Raw genomic sequence first — 22,354 nt, forward strand, 5'->3', positions numbered from 1 at the left:
TACAGGAAGGCGGCCACAGACAGAATAAGAATCCAAAGTGAGGACTCATTCTGGGGACTCCAATTTGCTTTCTTTGCTTTGCTTTCCTTATTTCTTGGGGTAAGGGGTACAAATGCAGGAGGAGAAGAATAGGAATTTTCTTAAGAAACTCACTCAAAATTTTTCAAAAGGCTTCTGGAAAAGTATGAAGTGCTGAGCCCAAGCCCCTCCTCCCTGGGTGTTTAAATGGAACAAGACCAGATCACCTTGTCACCAACTCGGCTTTCTCACCAGCCTGCCCAGCCCACCAAAGCCCAGTTCAGTGGCCTGCCAGAAACCTAGGGCTGTCCCAGTCCAGCCCATCCCCTTTGTCCACCAAATTTAAAGTATTCCACCTTAATTTACAGTCTCATTTACCTCCAACTACATGTACACCAGAGTCAAGATGGTGATTCTAAAACCAGTTGACCAGTCCAACTCCAAACTGCCCTTGTAAAATTGACATCCTATAAGTCCTACTCCCAGCAAAAAGTAAATACTATAAATAACTATGTCCCTCCCTCCCTCCCTCCCTCAGGGTCTCTTAACTGTTTTTAAAACTATGCCTCTTTTGATGAAATTTTCTCACACTCACCCAACACATATGTGCCTCCCAAGAGGATCTATAACTTTCAGAATATACTCCAATTTTAATATTTATACAGCATTTACCCTGGGCTAGGCACTGTACTGGGCTTCAGGGGTTTGATGATGAAAGGACCATTATCCCCACCTTCAAGAAGCTCATTGCCTGTTAGGGAGATGGACATTAAATAAATAATTTCATGAATATTACAGCTACCAGATTTTTCTTCTTAAGAAGAAAAAGTAGAGGATATAAGAAAGTATACAAAAGGAGAATATAACTTTGTATTGTAGGGGGCAAAGCAGGTCTTAGAAGTAACATTTAAGCCAAGATCCAAAAAATGAGTAGTTTGCCCAGTGAAGAGTAGGGCAAGGGGAGCAAAATATGCAAAGGCTCTGGGCTTCACAGTTCAAGAACCACTAGGTGGGTAGGGGACAGAAGCGAGGCTAGAGGAGTAGGTAATGGCTGCAGTAGATGGATGACTTCAAATCTTGAAGGCCATCAGAGGGTTTGGGAATTCATCTTAAACGCAACTGGGAAAGCAGCACTGTCCATTACAACCTTCTGTGAGGATGGGAATGTTCTATTCTGTACTATCTGACAGCCACTAGCCACATGTGGCTATTATACTCTTGAAATATGGCTAATACATCTGAAGAAGTGAATTTTTAATTTTAACTAACTTTAATTTACATAGCCACATGTGACTAGTGGCTACCATATTGGACAGTACAGCACTAGAGGGTTTTAAGCTGGGGATTAATAAGAACTAATTGGATCATACTGGCTGCAGACAAGATGGAGAGACATGGGCCAACGTAAAACAAATTCAGGAGGCAGAGCCAATAAGAGTTGCTGATGGACTTCATGGGCGTAAAGGGCAGGAAAAATCAACTCCAAAGCTTTTAATCAAACTTTATTTTTCAGTACAGAAATAGGAGTTTTTGTTTCAAATATAAATGCATATAATATTGAATTTCTTTTACCCACATACAGCCTAGCTCCTGAGAATAACCATTCTGATGCCACTGAATCTAATGAGGCCAAGTATATGCTCTATGAAGCACACATTTGGAAAATACATTAAAGACTGAAAATGGATCACTTGTGACTGTCAAGGATGTACCAAGTAGAAATATATTGCATAGGAAAATTTACCCTGTGAGCCAAATATGGCATCATGAACCCATTATAGTGTTCCAGCAACAGCAGCCATAGGGGGGTGGGGCATGGCAACAGTCACAGAGCCATTCTCCACTCTAGAAGAGAGGAGATCATCCCTACACCAGGACTGGGAAAGAAACTTCTCTACCTCAACCAAACCAAAGTCAGGATTTGCCTTTTTCTTCTTGTTTGTTTGTTTGTTTAAGGGGGGCAGGCATGCACAGTGGGGAGGGCTGGAGAGTCAGTGGGATAAGAGAGAGCAGAGGTGTGTTTAAAATTTTCTCCAAGTGCCATTTCCTTCAGTACCAGGATATTTAGTAAATTTGGGGCTGCCTCTATGACTTTAGTCTGGAAGTGATTTTCCCTATAACATGCATTCTCAATGGGGCAATATCGCCTCCCAGAAGGGAAAAAAATGGTTCTTGAGGAGTGAAAATTTTTATTCTTTTTATGTACAAAGCACAGACACACATACAATACGCAAATATATATACAGTGTATCTGAGATATTAAAATTTCATGGGGGGCAGAAAGCTGTATAGGAAAAAAAATCTTAAAAGGTTGGGGAGGTGGCTATAACAAAAAAAAAAATTGTTAAGAAACATTACCCTAGAGGAAACTGAGGGATAAAAGAAGTGCTAAAAATAAATAAAAGATTCATCTACAGATGAATAGATAAATAAAACGTGTACAGACATACAATGGAATATCACTCTGCCTTAAAAAGGAAGGACATTCTGCCACATGCTACAACATGGATGAACCTTGAGGATATATGCTAAGTAAAATAAGGCAGTCACAAAAAGACAAATACCATGTGATTCCACTTATATGAGGTACCTAGAGTAGTCAAATTCATAAAGACAGAAAGTACAATGGTGGTTGCCAGGAGTTGGAGGGAGGGTGCAATGGGGAGTTATTATTTGATAGGTATAGAGTTTCAGTTTTGTATGATAAAAAAGTTCTGGGAATCTGTTGCTCAACGATGTGAATATACTTAACACTACTGAACTGTACACTTAAAGTGGTTAAGACAGTAACTTTTGCTATGTTTTTTGCCACAATTAAAATTTTTAAAAGTAAAAAGAAAACAAATCAAAAACCCAGAAAGAAAGAAAAAGAAACACTAACACATGAATGTAAAAGAATATTTTCCAGACTTGTATTTCTACTCCAAGTTTGACAGAAAAATTATTTATTTTCCTTATGTGTACTATGCTACACCAAGATACCCAAATGATGGCAGGGTATTAAAACCGCCCCTGTCTCATGGCAGTACTGATTTACATGCACACCCAGCAAAGGAAGGGCAGCCAGGAACTAATAACTTACAAAGCCATGCTAAGGTGCTGGCCCCACTGACAAGATGGCAATCAAAACCCATCGCCCAAATCCTTTCACAATGTACTATACGCATATCGAATCATCACACTGTACACTTACATTATCTTACAATTTCATTTGTCAATTATATCTCAGTAAAGCTGAAAAAAAAACCCATTATCCAGCAGGCATCATATGCATGTGTTTTTCAGTACTCAAAGGATAATTTCTATGACCATAAAAAAAAAACCTACGTTATGCAATTAATGTGTTTGGGGTTACAATCAAATAGACAACATACATCAACAATTACCATGCAATATTAATGAAAAGATATATAGTAGGGATCAGTCATAACCCATTACCTTGAGCAGGCCCAATTTTTTTCTCTTAACATTTTCATAGAGTTAAAACACAGTAATGTGTGTTACATGCTACAATCTTAGGTGCTCAGCTCAGTGAATTTTTACATCCATGTACTCCTATCCAGGTCAATACACAGAACATTTCCAGGCCCCCAGAAGGTTCCCTTTTGCCCTTTCCTGGTCTAAATCCACCTTCACCACTATTCTGATCTATGGTTTAGAAACCATAGATTTGTTTTGTCTGTTCTTGAACTTCATAATCACACAGTGGGAACTCTTGAGTCCGGTTTCCTTCCTTAAACATTAAGTGTGTGAGACTCAGCTATGTTATTGTGTGCATCAGTAGTTCATTTCTCTTATTACTGTGTAGAGTTTCATTGTATAAATATACCACAATGTACTTATCCATTCCATTGATACACATTTGGGTTGTTTCTAGTTTGAGATAATTATGAATAAAGTTGTTATAGACATTCTTGTACATGTCTTCCAGTGAGTATATGTCTGCATTTCCTTTGGGTACATAACCAAGAGGTGGAATCACTGGGTCACAGGGTAGATGGACTGTGTAGTTTAGTAGTAGATACAGCCAGTTTTTCAAGTGGGCCAATTTATACTCCCATTTTCAATGGGCCCATTTATACTTTCAATAGCAGTGTGTTGGGAGTATAAATTGCCAACATTTGTCAATACTGGGTATTATCAGTCTTTATCATTTTATCCAATGCAGTATTTCATTGAGGTTTTAATTAGCATTTTCCTGATAACTAATGATGTTGTGTGCCTTTTCATAAGGTTATTAGCCATATGAATATCCTCCCTCGTAAAGTGCCAGACTCAATTTAAAAGTAGAGGGTTGTTTGTTTTGTTTTTAATAAGTAACCACTAGAAGACAATATGGCAGACCCACTTCAGCTCATTTTCTTACCACTAATATCACCACTTGACAGCAGGGAGAGGAGTGGACTCTGACCTGGACACCCAACAACCATCATTCAACTAAACAGCACACCAACAACAATAAGCTCAGGAAATAAATTTTCTAAAGATGCTTTACCAATAAGTGCCTAAGGAGATTTCATGAGATTCTAGTGATAGCACGGTGCCAGAAAATGTTTTTGTAAAAAACTAAAAACAGGTTAAACTTCTATGGCAGAAACTTGAAAGCTGGCCTTGAATAACAATTAATGATATCTATAACTTAGGAAGTTTGGACACTGTACCCATTTGGCTACAATGAACCATGCCTGGGGCCTTTAAAGTGGCCACTCCTGCCTAACTGAACCCCAGTTTTCTTTCTGTTACCTACCCCTTCCCCTCAGAGCCCTAGCATTACAGGAAGCCAATCCCACTCCTATTTCCTGAGGAGGGTCTAATGAGCAAATCCTATCTCCCCACCAGGGACTGGTTCAATGGGTGTGGGGCTCAGTTCTGGCCCTTGAAACTTAAAGAGATGTTTGTTGGAGGCTTCTGGGAACATTTTTTCTCACTCTTCTTAATAAGCTTCCAGAAGCAAATCTCTCTGTCACTTGGGGCACTGTCCAGTGTAGGGGTGAGGCTGTGAATCTAGACACTGAAATGCGTAGGTGTGCAGCCCTGAACTTCAGCTGCATTTTGCTTCTAGCCTGAGGATGAAGCCAACACTGAAAGGAAGAGGACAGAGCTCAGGGAATCACAAGAAAATATGTGGGAGCCATCGGTTTGAGGGAATCTTGAGGTCTGCCCTATCTCCGGACTTCTATTTCTGTGAGTGCATCAGTTAGGATGCATTTGGCTGCAGGTAACAGAATAGGGAACTAACAGTGGCTTGAACCAGGAGGAGTAATTTTCTCAAATAATCAGAAGTCAGGGGTAAGAGCATAGCTCTTCATCTTTCTGCAACACCATCCTAAGTGCCCTCATGGAAGAAGATGGTTGCTAAAACTCCAGGCATTACATTTAAGGCAGGATGGAGGGGTGGAAGAGAACCATCTGGCTCCCTACTACCACTCATCACTTTTATAAAAGAGGAAAACTTTCCCAAGCCCCCGAGCAGACTTCTCCATGTGTTTCACTGGTCATAAACAGGAATCTGGGAAAACAAGCATCTGGCTCTATAATGGCAGGTGGCCAGGGAGGGGGTGGTTGGCAGGGGTTGCTGGGTTTGCGAAACAGGGTGTCCTAAAAAGAGCCAATAAATATCCTTATTGCTTATACTAGGTTTTCTGTTACTCAGAGCTAAAAGCACCACGATTTAGAACTTCACACTGTACTATTCTATCTGGAACACTTTGCCTAATAATGTAGCCACCAGCCACATGTGGCTATTTACATTTTAATTTAAACTAACTAAAATTAAATATAATTGAGAGCTTCAGTTCCTCAGTCACTGTAGCCACATTTCAAGTGTTCAGTGGTCACCTGTGGCTAGTGGCAGATATAGAATATCACCATCACTGAGAAAGGACAGTGTAGTTCTGTAAAGAATAGTAACCTGGGCGCAACATCTGAAATATTCTTTTTCTAACTCAGTGAGAAATTTAGCCTTTAATCCCTTGTGTGTGAGAGTGGTAGATGTATGAGGGTATTTCCCCAAATTTTGGTGTGCAGAGTCTATGCCCTGGGAGCTGGGTATTTCCATGCTCCTTGCACTATTCTATTCCCACCTCTGAGCATCGTGTCTTTCTATCCCATACAACATCTAATGCATAGAGATTAATAATATCTGCAATCAGGAACTAAGCTCTCTTGAAATTACTTCTGCACCATATTTTGCACAAAATGTGAGGTCACAGGTCGTGCTGAGTAAACCAGGCCACATCCCCTCCAAGCATCCTGTTTAGTGCCCACAGTACTACAACTAGAAACTAGTTCATTGCTCCATAGCTTCCCCAAAAATACAGAACCTTAAGTTTCTATCCTACTCTCTCCCTTAATAGAGCAAAGACTTGCAAAACCAAGGCACAACCCAATAAAACCACTATTGACCTTGCAAAGCAAGCGTGAAGAAAATTTTCTGACATTTCAGGAAGCAACTTGTTTTCTGTTTGAGAGGGGGACAGAATAGTTTTATTCTAGTATTCAAGGTTGATCCCTACTGACTGACGAGCTGTTCAGAATTTTCAGTACAGCCGTCTTTAAAGTCCTAAGTGTCCCCTGATACTCATATTAAGACCTGACTCACTCCTGTCCCTCAACTAACCACTACTTCAAAACATGCTTTTTGTTAAATTCTAGATTACAAATGGGACATTTCACTATGTGGAGAAAAGCAGAAGCCAGACTCCTGGGAAGGTTAATTATATTCACACTACCTTGCCCTTTGATGTTTACAGGCTTAAATTAACAGAGGAATAAAATAACTTGTATCTGTCGAACCTGAGGGAACAGACACAGATTTTCAAGGAAAAACCAGGGTAATAAGAAAATTTTTAATTAAAAAATATGTAAGTATAGACATATAAATCTCATAGGAGCTTTTTTTTTAAGTTCCTTATAAAATATCCGCTAACACTCATATGAATTGCAAGACTTATATGGAGAAAAAACAAAACTTTACTCAAAAAATTAGTCTTGATTTTCAAAAATACCCAACATGTTTCTGTTTGGGCAAATTCGCTATTATAAAATGTCAAATCCTCTCCATATTACTCAACTAATGTATATTTTCAACAAAATTTCAGTTAAAAAAGAAACAAGATGTTTAAATAAACTAATGAGAGAATTTTCGAGTTCATCTAAAAGAGAAAACAACCCAGAATAGCCAAGATATTTTTAACAAAAAGAGAAGTATCAACAGAAAATCTTCTCTAACATTTTAAAACACATTTATCAAACTTACCTAATTTTTAGTGTGATACTAACATGACAGTAAGCAGATCAATGGAACAAAACAGAATATACAGAAATAAATATATACTATAAAAGAATTCATGTATGATTAAGGTAGCTTTTTAAATAGATCGAGAAAGAATGAATTAGTTGGTACAACAGGCTAAATATCTGGAAAAGAAGTTAAATTTCTACTTCATATCATGTGCTAGACCAAATAATGGACACCTCCTCCCAAAATCTCCATGCTCCAATTCACAGAACCTGTGAATACATTACATTACATGGCAAAAGGGCTTTGTAGATGTAATTAAGATTACAGATCTTAAGACAAAGATATTACCCTGGATTATCTGGATGAGCCCAATCTAGTCACATGAATCCTTACAAGCAGAAAACTTTCCTGGTTGGAGTCAGAGAGATGCAGGGGAAGAGGAAGGCAGGAGAGACGCAGCAGAAGATGTGAAATATGAGAAAGACTCGACCCATTGCTGCAGGCCTTGAAGATGGAGGGGGGACAACAGGACGAGGAATGTAGGTGGCCTTAGAAACTGAGAGAGGCTCCTGGGTGACAGTCAGTGAGGAAACAGGGACCTCAATCCTACAGCTGCAGGGAACTGGATCCTGCGAACATGAACGAGCCTGCAAGAGAATTCTTTGCAGACTCTATAAGAGCCCCGCCAGCCAACATCTCGATTTCAGCTTTGTGAAACCTGCAAGCTAACCCCGACTTCTGACCTACAGACTGTGAAATAATTAATTTGTGGCATTTTAAGCCACTAAATTTGTGGTAATTTGTTATGGCAGCAATAGAAAACTAACACACATCATATACCAAAATTCGTTCCAAATGAATGAAAAAACATTTGTGTAAAAAAGACACCGTGGCAATAAAAAGGAACAAGCTGCAGACACACACAGCAACATAAAGAACCTCAAAAACACTATGCCAAGCAAAAGAAGCCAGACTCAAAAGAGTATAGACTGTGATTCCAATTAGATGAAGTTCTAGAACTGGCAAATCTAAGAAATCAGAAGAGCAGTTGCCTATGGGGGGAGGGCTATTGACTGGAAAGGGGCACAAGTGCACTTTCTAGGGGAATGTTCTATATTTTGATTGGGGTGGTGGCCACACAGGTGTATACATTTGTTAAGCTCATTGAACAGTACACTTAAAATCTATGCCTTTATTTACATGCAAATATTTCATTTTTTAAAAAAGCATTGGGGAAAAGAAACCATAAAAGCACTAAGAGAAAATATAGGTACAAATTTTAGATCAACTTCAACTGCTCTAGGAGGAAATTTGACAATATCTATCTAAGTGAAACACACATTTGGCCTTTGGCCCAGCAATTCCACTTCTGAGAATCAATCTTACAACCTGATTGCACACACAGGAAATGGCGGATGTACAAGATTATTCACTGTCAAAATGTTTGTAATAATAAAAGACTAGAACCAACTCTAATGCCCATCAACAGGGGAACTGGTTTAATAAATTATAGTGCAGCCTCCCCCCAATGGAGTATTACACAGTGTTTAAAAAGAAAGAAAGGGGGCCAGCTCAGTGGCGTAGTGGTTGAGTTCATGCGTTCCACTTCGGCGGCCTGGGGCTCACCAGTTTGGATCCTGGGCACAGACCTACACACTGCTCATCAAGCCATGCCTAGGCGGCATCCCACATAGAAGAGCTACAACTCTACAGCTATGATATACAACTATGTATTGGGGCTTTGAGGAGAAAAAAGAAAAAGAGGAAGATTGTCAACAGATGTTAGCACAGGGCCAATCTTCCTCAAAAAACAAAAAAGAAAGAAAGGAAAAAAAAAAGAATGAAGATGCTTTCTATGCACTGATCTGGGATAATCTCCAAAATATATTTTATAAAAGCAAATGCAAAACAGTGTGTACATTATGCTCCCCTTTGTGCAAAATCTTAAAAAACAGAGGGAAGAGCTGAATAATAATATATATTCGCATTTGCTTGTATATGCATAAAGAAATTCTGGAAGGATCCACTAGAAATAAAATTATTTAATCTTATTAGGGGTTGAGGGGGAGCTGAGGAGAGAGACCTACTCCCTCCTTTTCATTGTAATCTTTTTATATTTTTTGATTCTTGAATTACATAAATTCAAAAAAGTTTTAACGTAATGAAAAAAAATTGTATGTAATCTTCACACTTGAGAAAGCCATTCTGATGATACCAAAAGCAGAAACCACACAGTGATAGACATAAATTCATAAAAAATCTAAAACTTCTGTACATCAAAAAGCCCCCAAAATAGCTTAACACCCTAAATCAGCAAAATTATGCCATCACATACTGCTGACGGCAGAATTAAGCGGTGCAGCATCCGTCTGTAGATATGTTAATGCATAAACTTTTCACACAGCTCTTTAGCTGCTGGGAATTTACTCTACAAACGTATGTCATGTATTTCGAGTACATGAGGATGTTCACTGCCTTGTTCTTTATAAAAGCAAAAATTATACACATCCAAAAGTCCAACAACTGGAGACGTTTATATAAAGAATGGTACAGTTTAGTACAGAACACCATACAACTGTTAAAAACTATAAGGCAGATCTAGATAAAGTAAGAGGAAATGTCAAACTATGCAATTAAAAGAATGAAACTGGACCACTTTCTTACACCAAATACAAAAATAAACTCAAAATAGACTAAAGACTTAAATGTAAGACCTGAAACCATAAAATTTCTAGAAGAAAACATAGGTAGTAAACTCTTTGATATCAATCTTAGCAATATTTTTTTGGCTATGTTTCCTCAGGCAAGGGCAACAAAAGCAAAAATAAACATATGGGAATACATCAGACTAAAAAGCTTTTGCACAACGAAGCACACCATCAACAAAACAAAAAGGCAACCTACTGAATAGGAGAAGACATTTGCAAATTATATATCTCATAAGAGGTTAATATCCAAAATATATAAAGAACTCCTACAACTCAACAACAAAAAAACAAATAATCTGATTTAAAAACGGGCAGAGGGCAGTCGGCCTGGTGACGTAGTGGTTAAGTTTGCATGCCCCACTTTGGTGGCCCAGGATTCGTGGGTTCGGATCCCGGGCGTGGACCTACACATCACTCATTAAGGCATGTTGTGGTGGCATCCCACATACAAAATAGAGGAAGACTGACACAGATGTTAGCTCAGGGACAATCTTCCTCAAGCAAAAAGAGGAAGACTGGCAACAGATGTTAGCTCAGGGCCAATCTTCCTCGCCAAAAAAAAAAAAAAAATGGGCAGAGGACCTGAATAGACATTTTTCCAAAGAAGACATACAGATGGTCAACAGGTACATGAAAAGGTGCTCAATATTACTAATCATCAGGGAAATGCAAATCAAAACCACAATGAGATACCACCTCACACCTGTCAGAATGGCTGTTTATCAAAAAGACAATAAACAACAAGTGTTGGTGAGGATGTGGAGAAAAGGGAACCCTTGTGCACTGTTGGTGGGAATATAAATTGGCGCACCCGCTATGCGAAACAGTATGGAGGTTCCTCAAAAAATTGAAAATAGAACTATCATATGATTCAACCAAAACTCTTCTGGGTATTTATCTAAAGAAAACGAAAACGCTAATTTGAAAAGATATATGCATCCCTATTTTCATTGCAGCATTACTTATAATAGCCAAGATATGGAAGCAACCTAAGTGTCCATCGATAGATGAACAGATAAAGAAAATGTGGTATATATATATATACAATGAAATATTAGCCATAAAAAATATGAAATCTTCTCATTTGTGACAATATGGATGGATCTAGAGGGTATTATGCTAAGTGAAATAAGCCAGACAGAGAAAGAAGAATATCGTATGATTTCACTTATATGTGGAATTGAAGAAAAGACAAACAGGGGCCAGCCCGGGGGTATAGTGGTTAAGTTCACATGCTCCGCTTCGGCCATCCGGGGTTCACAGGTTCAGATCCTGGACATGAACATGCTCACGGCTCATGAGGCCATGCTGTGGCGGCATCCCACGTACAAAATAGAGGAGGATAGGCACAGATGTTAGCTCAGGGCTAATTTTCCTCAGCAAAAAAAGAGGAGGATGGGCAATGGCTTACCTTAGAGCTAGTCTTCCTCACACACACAAAAAAAGACAAACAAAAAAAAAGCAAATGAACCAACAAAACAAAACAGAAACAGACTCATAGATACAGAGAACAAATCGGTGGTTGCCAGACGGGAGAGGGGGTGGGAGGAATGGGCAAAATGGGTGAAGGGGATTAAGAGGTACAAACTTCCAGTCATAAAATAAATGTCATGGGGATGTAATGCACAGCATAGGGAATATAGTCAACAATATTGTAATAACTTCGTATGGTGACAGATGGTAATTAGTCTTATTAGGGTGATCATTTTGTAATGTAAATAAATGTTGAATCACTATGTTGTACACCCGAAACTAATACAATATTGTATGTCAACTATACTTCAATTAAAAAAATCAAAATCAAAAAAAAAGTTAAATGCACAAACTTTCCACACAGCTCTTTAGCTGCTGGGAATTTATTCTACAAACATATTTCCTTCAAGTACATCAGGATGTTCACTAGCTTGTTCTTTGTAAAAGTAAAAACTATACACATCCAAAAGTCCAACAACCAGAGACGTTTATATAAAGAATGGTACGGCTTAATACAGAATGCCATACAATTGTTAAAAACGTTCAGGCAGATCTACATACAGTAAGAGGCAGAGATGTCAAAATATGCAATTAAGTTGCATAAAACAAATTGGAGAACAATTTGTAGAGCAACGTGGAGAGCTTAAGGATATATTTGTGTGTGTGTGTACACTTGATCTATTAGGAGAATTTCTGGAAGGACACTTAAGGAACTAATAAGAGCAGTGATCTTTGGGGAGTAGATATGGGAATGGGGAGAATGCTCCTGAACTATAAGAGCATAAATTTCTGTTGTTTCAGGTCACCCAGTTTGTAGTAATTTGTTATTGCAGCCCTAGGAAACTAATACAACACCTCTCTCAGAGAATCATATAAATAGAAAGGACTTAATAAAGTGAGATGGGTGGACTAAAATTTCCAGAGCAAGGAACTCAAGGCTCAGAGATTCGAGGGCCTGACCAAGGTCACACAGCAGTGAGCAGGAGCAGCGCGACACCTCGGCTTGCCTCCTGGCCACCACCCTGGCGCCCTGGTCCACATCACCTGTGGGTGGACAGGAAAGCCAGGACCAGAACCCGGGTCTTGCCCCTGGCCCACGATGGTGCAGGTTATGGTATGGGCCGAGACGATCCCTGCATGTAATCCAAGTGTAATCCCAGCAACATTTACAGAACCTTTGCTTTGTTTACCCAGCAAAGAGAAAATATTTGGTAAAAAAACATAGCCCTAGCATTTGCCTGTTTTCAAAGGGGTTCCCTGAAATTGCCAGTCAGTTAAGCCGCTACAGCTGAGAAAATCTGTGAGCCTCAAGGCCTTGGATGAAGGGTGGGAGGGGTCAGCGCTGTAACGTCTGAAAACGGCCCCACATCATTCTCTCCTGTGATTGTTCCTTTGGGATGAAGGGCCCAGCATCTGCTCTCAGGCCCTAATAAACCCTCTGCAGCTGGAGTGCCCATAGGAAGCACACTCTGGGATGGCTGCTCAGCTCCCCACCGAGGCCTTCTCAGGGGAGAGCTGGGAGTGCGAAGCACCCTTGCGAGTGCTCTGTGTGCCAGACCTGCAGGCCGGGGCCCTTCCCCAGGAATTTTTGAACTGGAACTTTGAGAGGAGTTGCTCTGGTGGTGGATGCTAGGGTAGGAGGCTCCAGAGAGGTGTGGCCTTACCCCCAACCCTGAGAAGAAGCCAGTCTGGGGTAACAGAATATGATACCTACACCCAGAGAAGAGAGGAGAAAGAGGGGCTTCTGGGCCCCACAATTACACATTCCAGTGCCTCTCAGGCCTAGCTGCTCCCCTGCCCCTCCCCTAATTACCAAAGACATCAGCTGCCTTCCAAAACTTTCTTCTTTTTGCCTACATAGTTTGTTTCCTCTTTCATTCACTGGAAAGGAAGGAACGAAGCGAGAGTGGCTTGCCCATTTCACCCCCTCTACAACTTCACATTAAACAAGAGTCTGTATCAGGGGTGTCCTGCCCCCACCCCTGTGCTAGGTCTCAAAGCTCCATGCTCCACACTTTGTTTTCTTCCTTCCCCAGCAGACTGAGCTCTTGAAGCAGAAACTAAGTCTTACTAAGTCTTATTATTTCTGCAATCCAAGGGCTCAGAGTTGTTGCATGAATAAACAATTTTCTGGCTGTTTCTTTACTTATATGAGGAATGGGAAAAAAAGAAAGGTTTGGGGGGTTTAATTCAAACTAGATGATTTCACTGGTGGTTCTGGATTTCTGACTATCTCCTGGAAAGCCAAGATGTTGAACTGTCAGCTGTGCCCTTGGAGGACACATTTAATAAATGCCAACCACACAAAGTACAAACTAGAAACAACCAGATAAGTCCAACCAAAATAAAACTGCGAAAGCTGTTGGCTACTTGGGGAAAACAAAGGCGAAAGATGTTTACAGATTTATAAGCACCTGTTGAGAATTCAATATGTGGCCAGCAAACAGGGCCACATATCCCGGTGTGAAATTATAGTCCTGGAGATTCAGAAATGCTAAAAGCAAAGAATAATCCTGTAAATCAGTGGCTCCTAGACTTTTGGAACTGGCAAACAGTAACATTCACACACACAGAAAAGAAACTGAAGGGAACCTAAATACGGTTGACAACTCTTATTTTGCCAAATAAGAACATTAAAAAAAAGTGTACTATCTGCTGTCCCCATAATTTCACAAAGGAAGGAATATTTTAACTCCAATAAAAAGGAAGAAGAAGGTAAACTCAGACTAAAGAAAGCCATTCTCAAGGAAGGACGAGCTAAGAACCTTACAGCACACCTTAGTCTTAGATAGTGTGCAGATGGTACAGACCGTGAAAGGCAGACGTTCTAAGTCCCTAAAACCATGCCAGGCCCCTGGAAGATGCTCAAGAAATACCGCTAAAGGGCAAAGAGGGATCCATTTCAACTCCTGGTTCTGAAGTGGAGTCCCGATCACTCGACCTCCAAAGTGGAAGGCCATAAGGAGGCCTCCCTCCCAGTTGGTAGCCAGTGGTAGGCACCATTTCTCCTCAGTATGTGCCACAGCCTGGCATTTTTCCATTTCGCTATTTAAACAAGAGTGGTCCGGCAGCTGTGTGATAACAGGTAGAATTCATTGAGCACTTCCAGACCCTATGCTAAGCCTTTCTCCTGAATTTTCTCCCTGAATGTCCCTAACAATGCTGATGAGGGAGGCATCATTATTACCCCAATCTTACAGGTCAGGAGACAGGTTTAATCAAGGTGAAGGGACTTCTCCAAGCAAGGCCCAAACCCAAGTCTGTTGCCAAAATCTGCATCCACAAAGCCCAGGGGAGATGAGGTAAACAAAGGGTGAGGGTGACTGGGGAAAACAGGAAGGACGGCCTTTAAAATTAAAATCAAATCCCAGCAAAAGAAAACCCAGAAAGTTGGCATTCCACACTCTGCCTCAACACAAATGAAGAAGTTAAGCATCGGCACCACAGGCTGCTCCTAAATCTTGACTCAGGTCTCTGTGCTAAGTCCAGGCGGCCCAACATCTGCCGTATTCCCCTCCTTGAGGTTCCCCGCCCTCCCTCAGACTACCTGGGAGCTGTAGGTGGTAGTGATTGGGAGCAGCCCCAAGGAGGACACAAGACCCTCCCGGGATGGCCCTTGAACAAAGGTGCTTTCTCATTCAAAGCAGAACTTGAGCTGAATAATAGCAGCCCAGTCCTCCTCTCTTCCAGATCCCTCCCTGAGCTCCACTGTAATACTTGAAATGCTGATTAATGCCCTCCATTCCACCTCCCACCCCCAAGACCACAGCAATCTGCTTCCCCCTCAATCTGAAAGGCAAGACAAACCCAATGGAGAGGCTAAAACAGCATCCGCAGTGGTATGGGGAGGGTGTGGAGTGCCCAGGAGCTCCCCATAAACAGAGTCTCCCCCAGAGAGGGATCCCGGAAGGGCACATGCCTGAAGGGAGGCCCCTTAGCCGTGCCGAGAGTAGAGGACGTGAGGTCTAGCATGAGTTCTAACACCAGCTGACAGTTTCCTGAGACAGGGCCTTGAACTTGGCCTTGAAAAAAGTATGGATTTTGGCCAGGCTGAAAAAATGTATTCACCCACACTCCCAGCCTTCTAAATAAAATACAGAGCTGTTAAAACACACACACACACACACACACACACACACACACACACACACATCCTTCAACTTACCTTTCCAGCGTTCTCCAACATTACGTACCCCCATGTTGCAGCTACACAATCCCAAATTCACCTGGCTCCCTCCCTCTCACATGCCTTTGCACAGCAACGTAACAAGGCTGGGGCTAGCACCAGGAGGATATGAGTGTGTCCTCCTCATAGAAGGGAAATTCCAAAACCTGAGATCAAGTCCTACTTCACCTCTTCCAGGCCTGGTGTCAGGTAGACAGACAATTCACTTAACCCTAGGCCTCAGTTTCCTTGCTGGAAAACAGGAACAGTATCCCCTACATGACTGGACTCCCTGTTTCCTTAGTCAGTCAAAAAATACTAATTGAGTGCCTACTGTGTGCCAGGCACTCTGCTGGACGCTTGGGATATGTGAATGAGCAAGACTGACCAAAAACACTGTGCCCTCATGAAGCTTACATTCTGGTGCAGGGAGATCTGTAAAATGGGGATTGCTCATAATATTTCTGTGAGAATTAAATAAAATAATATATGAAACACACTTTACATACAGGCTGGCACAGGGTCAACTATTCTTATTATTACATTGATGTTTATAGTATAAGCCCTTTTGCTCACCATTATTCTTTTTTTGTGTGTGTGTGAGGAAGATCAGCCCTGAGCTAACATGTGCCAATCCTCCTCTTTTTTTTGCTGAGGAAGACTGGCCCTGGACTAACATCCATGCCCATCTTCCTCTACTTTATATGGGATGCCGCCACAGCATGGCTCGACAAGCGGTACGTCGGTGCACGCCCGGGATCCGAACCAGCGAACCCTCGGCTGCCGCAGTGAAGCGCACACACTTAACCGCTTGCGCCACCGGGCCGGCCCCTCACCATTATTCTTTTTTTTTTTTGTTTTTGTGAGGAAGATCAGCCCTGAGCTAACATCCGTGCTAATCCTCCTCTTTTTGCTGAGGGAAACTGGCTCTGAGCTAACATCTATTGCCAATCCTCCTCCTCTTTTCCCCCAAAGCCCCAGTAGATAGCTGTATGTCATAGTTGCACATCCTTCTAGTTGCCGTATGTGGGACACGGCCTCAGCATGGCCGGAGAAGCGGTGCATCGGTGCGCGTCCGGGATCTGAACCCGGGCCGCCAGTAGCGGAGCGCGCGCACTTAACCGCTAAGCCACAGGGCGGCCCCACCATTATTCTTAATAAGAAGCTGCTCCTTTTACCTAGACTGTCCCTCCCTCCCTCCTGGCAGCCCTCAATCTGCCTGCTAGAAGTTCTCTGCATCTGTCTATGCTCAAAACTGACCTCCCATACTTCCTCCTGGGAAGGATGCAGGAGGTTGGAACTCTTTTGGAGTGTTTGTCTGCATCTCCACTAATCCTTTCTCATGGGTCTGCCCATTAACTCTCTTCTACCCCCATTAGCAGCACCTATGTCTAATATGTCTACATCCTCCATAGGCCAATACAGGGCCCTCCGACACATGAAGAGTGGAAATGACCTGAAAAACAAAAAGCAAAAAGAGCTGGGAAGAGGTCAGACATTGAGGGGAGGAGAAAGTGCATATTAGAGAGAAAGTCTGAGAGAGCCAGATAATGGAGAGCCTCAGTACCTGGCCAGTGAGTTCAGACTTGAGTGAGCCCTCAAAGTCACCCATTTTTGAGCACCCAGGTAGAGTGGAGCCTGATGGGCAGAGGATGAGCTGGCTCAAGGATGACCAAAGGAAAGTCCCTTGGAAGCCACAGCTGGACATGAAGCTCGTCCCAGTTCAAGGCTGTGATCCGAGTATTCTCGTCACAGTGAATCAAACTGCCCAATAGAGCACTGTAATACTTTATATTTTCTGTGTTCTGCAGTTTCCTCCAAAATGGCCTGGTTTCCTGTGAAGGGGAGCAAAATATGCCACCCTAAAATATGCCACTTTGGTATATTGATTATTTTGAATTAAAGGTACTGAGAAACAGCTGGTACAAGAAGGAAACACTGACCCTTCTTTGTCTCCCTGAAAGCAGGAGATAAATCTCCCAGGTGAAAGGTTCCCTCCCTGTACCAGGAGGGTAGAAGGTATCCTTATAACTAGAGATAGGGAATTTAGGGGCAAGAAGGCTACGTAAACAAATCCTGGTACTTCTTCACTAATTTACTACCCTAAGCCCAAACTCCTTTGTCCTGTCAATTCCTCACAAATTTACTGTTTGTCTATAAGGTGTAAAAGCTTCCTGCTTTGGTCACTTCTTTGAGTCTCATTTTTTATGGGGCTCCTGTACATACAAAATTAAATTTGCTTTTCTCCTGTTAATCTGTCTTATGTCAATTTAATTAATAGACCAGCCAAAGAACCTAGAAGGGAAGAAGGAAAATTTTTCTGCCCCTATACCTCCAAAATGTCATCACCATTTTCTAGGGCTAGCAAGCCTGTCCCCTTTCCAAGTGCTGCCCCACTGACAGAGAGACCCAGTGCCTAAAAAAATAAAAACATCTCAATCTAAATGTCATCAGAACTTCAAACACAGGCATAGCTCAACTCAGACTTGGCTTGGCTCCAACAGACACACAGCAGTCCCACCAGCTCACCGGGCTCATAGGAGCTCAGACAAATGTGCCATGGTGAGTACAGGTGGGTACTGATACTGAGGTTCAACACCCAGACAAAAGATGGAGTCAATTCAGGTAAACTGAGTCAAGGTATCATAGATAAAGCTCATTCATGCTTCCATATTTTCCACAAAAACAAGGAAACAAGGCAATCATTACTTACGAAATTAGAGACCAAGAAAAATGTCTGATCAGGCAAAATGAATAATCTCCCAGGAGCACTGTGGGCATTTTGGGGGTTTCAGAGATGCCTGTTTACCTGGTTCAATACTTTTTTTTAGTTTAAACCTGAATGTTGTCCCTGCCACTGCCACTGTCCCCACCATCAATCTCTGCTGTAACTTAAAGTGTCATCTTTGCTATAGAGACTGTCCATCTCCCCCAAATTCTTCTTTCTTGTCAAGATTCCTTATTAAGAAGGATTTATTGGCCTTAAAATCTCAGGCTGCACTCCAAAGAAATTTGTTAGAAAGCCATGAGCCTGTGGTCAGCCGTGTCACTGACTGGAAGCTGGAGGCAAGGCACTGACCTGTCACCTCCACTTCCCCATCTGGAAAGGCAGAGGAGAGCTTGTTCCTCAAGGTCAGTAAAAACAATGCCACATTCTTGACAATGGCCAGAGGCCCACACCCTAACCTCCACTTCAGTTCTTAAAAATATCCTCAGGATTACTTTACCTTCCTGACCCAAACAAGGGGCCTGCAGGCTCTATTCTGGCTGCTAAAAGAATCTTCATCCTCAAAGCAAAAATAAAATAATAAGAGGGTAGATACCATAGAAATGGGCCTTTGGTAGAAAGCACAGGAAAACAGAACTAATCAGCAAAAAGAAGTTTAAGAACTCCACAAGGGCAAAGTCTCTATTTGGTCCCTGAGAGCCATGGGCTGGGAAGTCACGAGAGCTGGTGTCTAGTCCCAGATCTACCACTAATTAGCTGTAACGACTAACAGGTGATGGGCCTCAGTTTCTTCATCTATAAAATGATGATGGCCTCACTCCTGACACTGCAGTTATAAAATTCTGAGTAGAGACTTAAAGAATCCCCTTTCAAATGTATAAAGTCAGAGTTTGTGACAGCCTTGCAGCACCCTTTCTTCTCTCAAAAAAGAAAGAAAAAAGGCATAATAGCAAGGAACCATTTTTCCCTACCTCCCCAGCACTCACACAAGTCCCCACGGGCCCTATGTCAGGTGGCCAGCTAGGTGTGGAGAGACACCGAACCAGAGTAACTAGAAGCATCCCCCAGCCTGCCTTTGCCAATGCTACTCGTGTGAACCACGCAGCCCTGTCCTATGGTATTTGCACCACTCACTATCAATTTCAGCCTCCTTCATCTCTCCCACACCAGGCCCTCCCTTCCAAAGTCAGTTTCCCAGGGATGTTCTCCTCAGCCTCTCTGGGGATGCCCCAAAGAAAGCTTGCAGTTGCCACCTAAAACTGGTTAGTTGGTCATAAAATCAAGTTAATGGATTATAATTAACTTTTTTTTAAAAAAAAAGGAAAACAGAAAATATCATTATACCTCACCCTGCAGAGAGAATAATATATGGTGAAGCTCTTGTTGCAGTTCTAGACTTACATATGTACGTGGGTGGGTGGGGTCTCTACTGTGGGTCTTGGTCAAAAAAAGACTAAGAAACCTTATAGGCCTGAGGCAGTGGAATCTGACTTTGGGGGTGAATGCCACACACACCCATCGCACCTCCATCCCCTGTAGAGGATGCAGGAGCCAGCAAAAAGTACTTAGAACTCAAGCACCCATCCTGCAATTCTACGAAACAGTGCTGACTGGAAACAGTTGAAAAACACTTCTGACTCTCCTACAAGGTAGTACTTTCTATAAGGCACAAAACAGGTTGCTCAACAAAAGACCAAGCCATCCGGGTAACAGCCTTGCCACAAAAAGGTGCCTGGCACTCGGAAAGCTCAGCTTGAGGCATCGGGATCGGGGTGGGGAGAACCTTGATGCTGGAACGCAAGAACCTTTGCTCCCTGCTCTTTCTCCCCAGCGTTAAGCGTTGACTGGGCCAACAGCACCTGGGCTCGGGACTAGAGACCTCAGAGCCCCTTTCTCTCCCCTTGTTTCAAAATTTTTTTATTTTTCATATTGCACATGTCCCTGAAAATTTTCCCTAGGAAGCACCAAGCACCTGGCAGCCGCCCAGTACCGCCCCAGGCTGGGAGTGGAGCTGGCCCGCCCTGCACGCCGCAAAATAGGTGCTATTTCAGCCGGGTTGCAAACACGCAGGGCTCCCAGCGGGCGCGCGGCTAAAGGGGGCGGAGTGCGCCTCCCGCGCTGTGGGCTCCGAGCCCACGTTTGAAACGCTCGGAAGCAGAACCCTGGGCTTCTGGGGACTCCGCTTCTCAGCCTTGGGCTCCTGCTGCTACCCCCGTCCCCAGACTCCTAGAGCCGAGGACGGTGGACCGTGCAGCCCCTTTGCGGCAAGCCCAGCTCACGATCGGGCGGGCTGGGGAAGAGGCCCGCCCGGGGCTGGAATCGCGAACCTCCTCCAGCCAGGAAGCGGTCAGCGCTAAATTCCCGGCAAATCCCGCCCCGCGCCCCGGCGCCGGCCAGCCCGAGTGCGCGCCCCGGGGCGCGTCCGCTGGTCCTTTCATCAGAACGTGCTAGCGGCCCCGGCGTCCCCCGGAGGATGTGAGAGGGGGGCCCGGGAGCGGCAGGTTCGGTGCCCAAGTGGGGACGAGGCAGGCCGCGCGCCGCCGCAGTCCTGCAGCAGCCCGTGACCTCGTCCCCCAGGGCCAGGAAGGCTAGAGCCGCCCCCAGCGCCCGACCCCGCGCGACAGGCCCTGGTCTGCACCTGGAGGAGCGCGGGGCCCACGGGGATGGCCCGCTCGGCCGCCGCCTTGGAGGTCGCCAGCCCCCGCGCGCGGCCGCTTCCGGCCGGGAAGAGGCGCGGGGCCCGGAAGGCTGGAGGAGCTCCCCGCACTTTCCGCGCCGCTACGCACCTCATTGCCCGCGGGCCCCACATGGCCGGGGCCGGAGGGCCCGCGCCGGGACCGCCGCCGTCGCCGCCTCGGGAGCCGCTTCCCAGTGAACAGGGCGCGGCGGGCGGTGCGGAAGCCCGAAAGCCGCGGCCCTGGGCAGAGGCGGCGCGGGGCCCCCTGCTCCCGGTGGCTCGGCTCCTGGGCCGTGACGCGCAGGGGCTGGGGCGCGGGGACCCCGGCGTCCCGGCTGTGTACAGCCGCAGACCTATTCCAAGTTTCCACGTAGTTGCGAGAGCCCGAAAACTGTCACGTGCACGTCGCCGCTGGGTGGGAGGGGGTGTTTGTCACTGTGTTCAAAAGAGGCGTTTCGTTGTCTCCCATTATGCGTGAGTGCTCCAATGGGGTGGCTCTCGGCCACCTTTGAAAAACGAGTGCTTCGAGCCGGTGACCTCGAGGGACTGAGCGCACACACACAGACACACCCCTCCGACATGTTCCGGTCATCGGTGAATTTGGCTTTCGTTAGCTAGGGCCCGCCGCGATTGTCGGGGAAACTGAGAAAATGGTCAGCTAACGGCCTTGGCTCGCCTCTTCTCCTTCCCTCCCGTCCCCTCCGGCAAAGAAACTAGGGAGACAAGCCCGCGGGTCAAGGAACGCCGTGCCCATTAGCTCCCGCTTCCTGGCTGCCTCAGTCAGTCATTCGTTGGATAGCGACTACTTACTGTGTGCTCGGTCCTCCATTGTGGGAAGGTTGGGGATTCAGGTGGGAAGGGGCCCCCGACTTCTTGATGCTCACAGCTGTGTTCATGGCGCTTGCGGAGGAGTGAACCACTCACCGAAGGCAGGAATTAACAAGGAACCTCCTGGAAAGGCAGTGATGACCCAAAGAGTTGGGGGACGGTTAGGACAACCTCAGGCTGCCATTTCCTCTTTGGTTGTCGCCGCAACAAGCGGCAAACCCTCTCACTCACTGCTGCTGTTTGGACCTCAACTTCTCTGGGACGGGGATTACATTCCTACACGCCAGAGATTTGGCCCAATCAGAGAGCGAAGCCTGCAAGCCTCTTTGGGGGCAAGGCTTTGGCCTACACTGCCTCCTGGTGGTTCTTGCGTTCACCTGGGGGACCACCACACCAAGCGGGCCCAGTGGCGGCGAGAAGGACACTACAGTGCTTTAGCGAGAGAACAGTACAGTTTCCAATGAGGCAGCGAGGATTTGGTGACAGATGGAGACACCTAATGCACATAGCCCGT

The 22,354-nt window shown here is 44.2% G+C and overlaps 1 protein-coding gene across 2 annotated transcripts in view; it reads right to left on the reverse strand.

Annotated features, from left to right (window-relative positions):
- The window catches only part of TRANK1 (tetratricopeptide repeat and ankyrin repeat containing 1), a 97,998-nt gene extending 75,910 nt beyond the window's left edge, over positions 1–22,088 (reverse strand). For both annotated transcript variants that reach the window (XM_058554835.1, XM_058554827.1), the window contains exon 1: positions 21,823–22,088. In XM_058554835.1, the coding sequence (XP_058410818.1) occupies positions 21,823–21,908 (86 nt within the window). In that variant the 5' untranslated portion in view covers positions 21,909–22,088. The remainder of the gene's footprint in view (positions 1–21,822) is intronic.
- Between the last annotated feature and the right edge of the window lie 266 nt (positions 22,089–22,354).

Source organism: Diceros bicornis, chromosome 2 (genome assembly GCF_020826845.1).
Source record: "Diceros bicornis minor isolate mBicDic1 chromosome 2, mDicBic1.mat.cur, whole genome shotgun sequence".
NCBI lineage: Eukaryota > Metazoa > Chordata > Mammalia > Perissodactyla > Rhinocerotidae > Diceros > Diceros bicornis.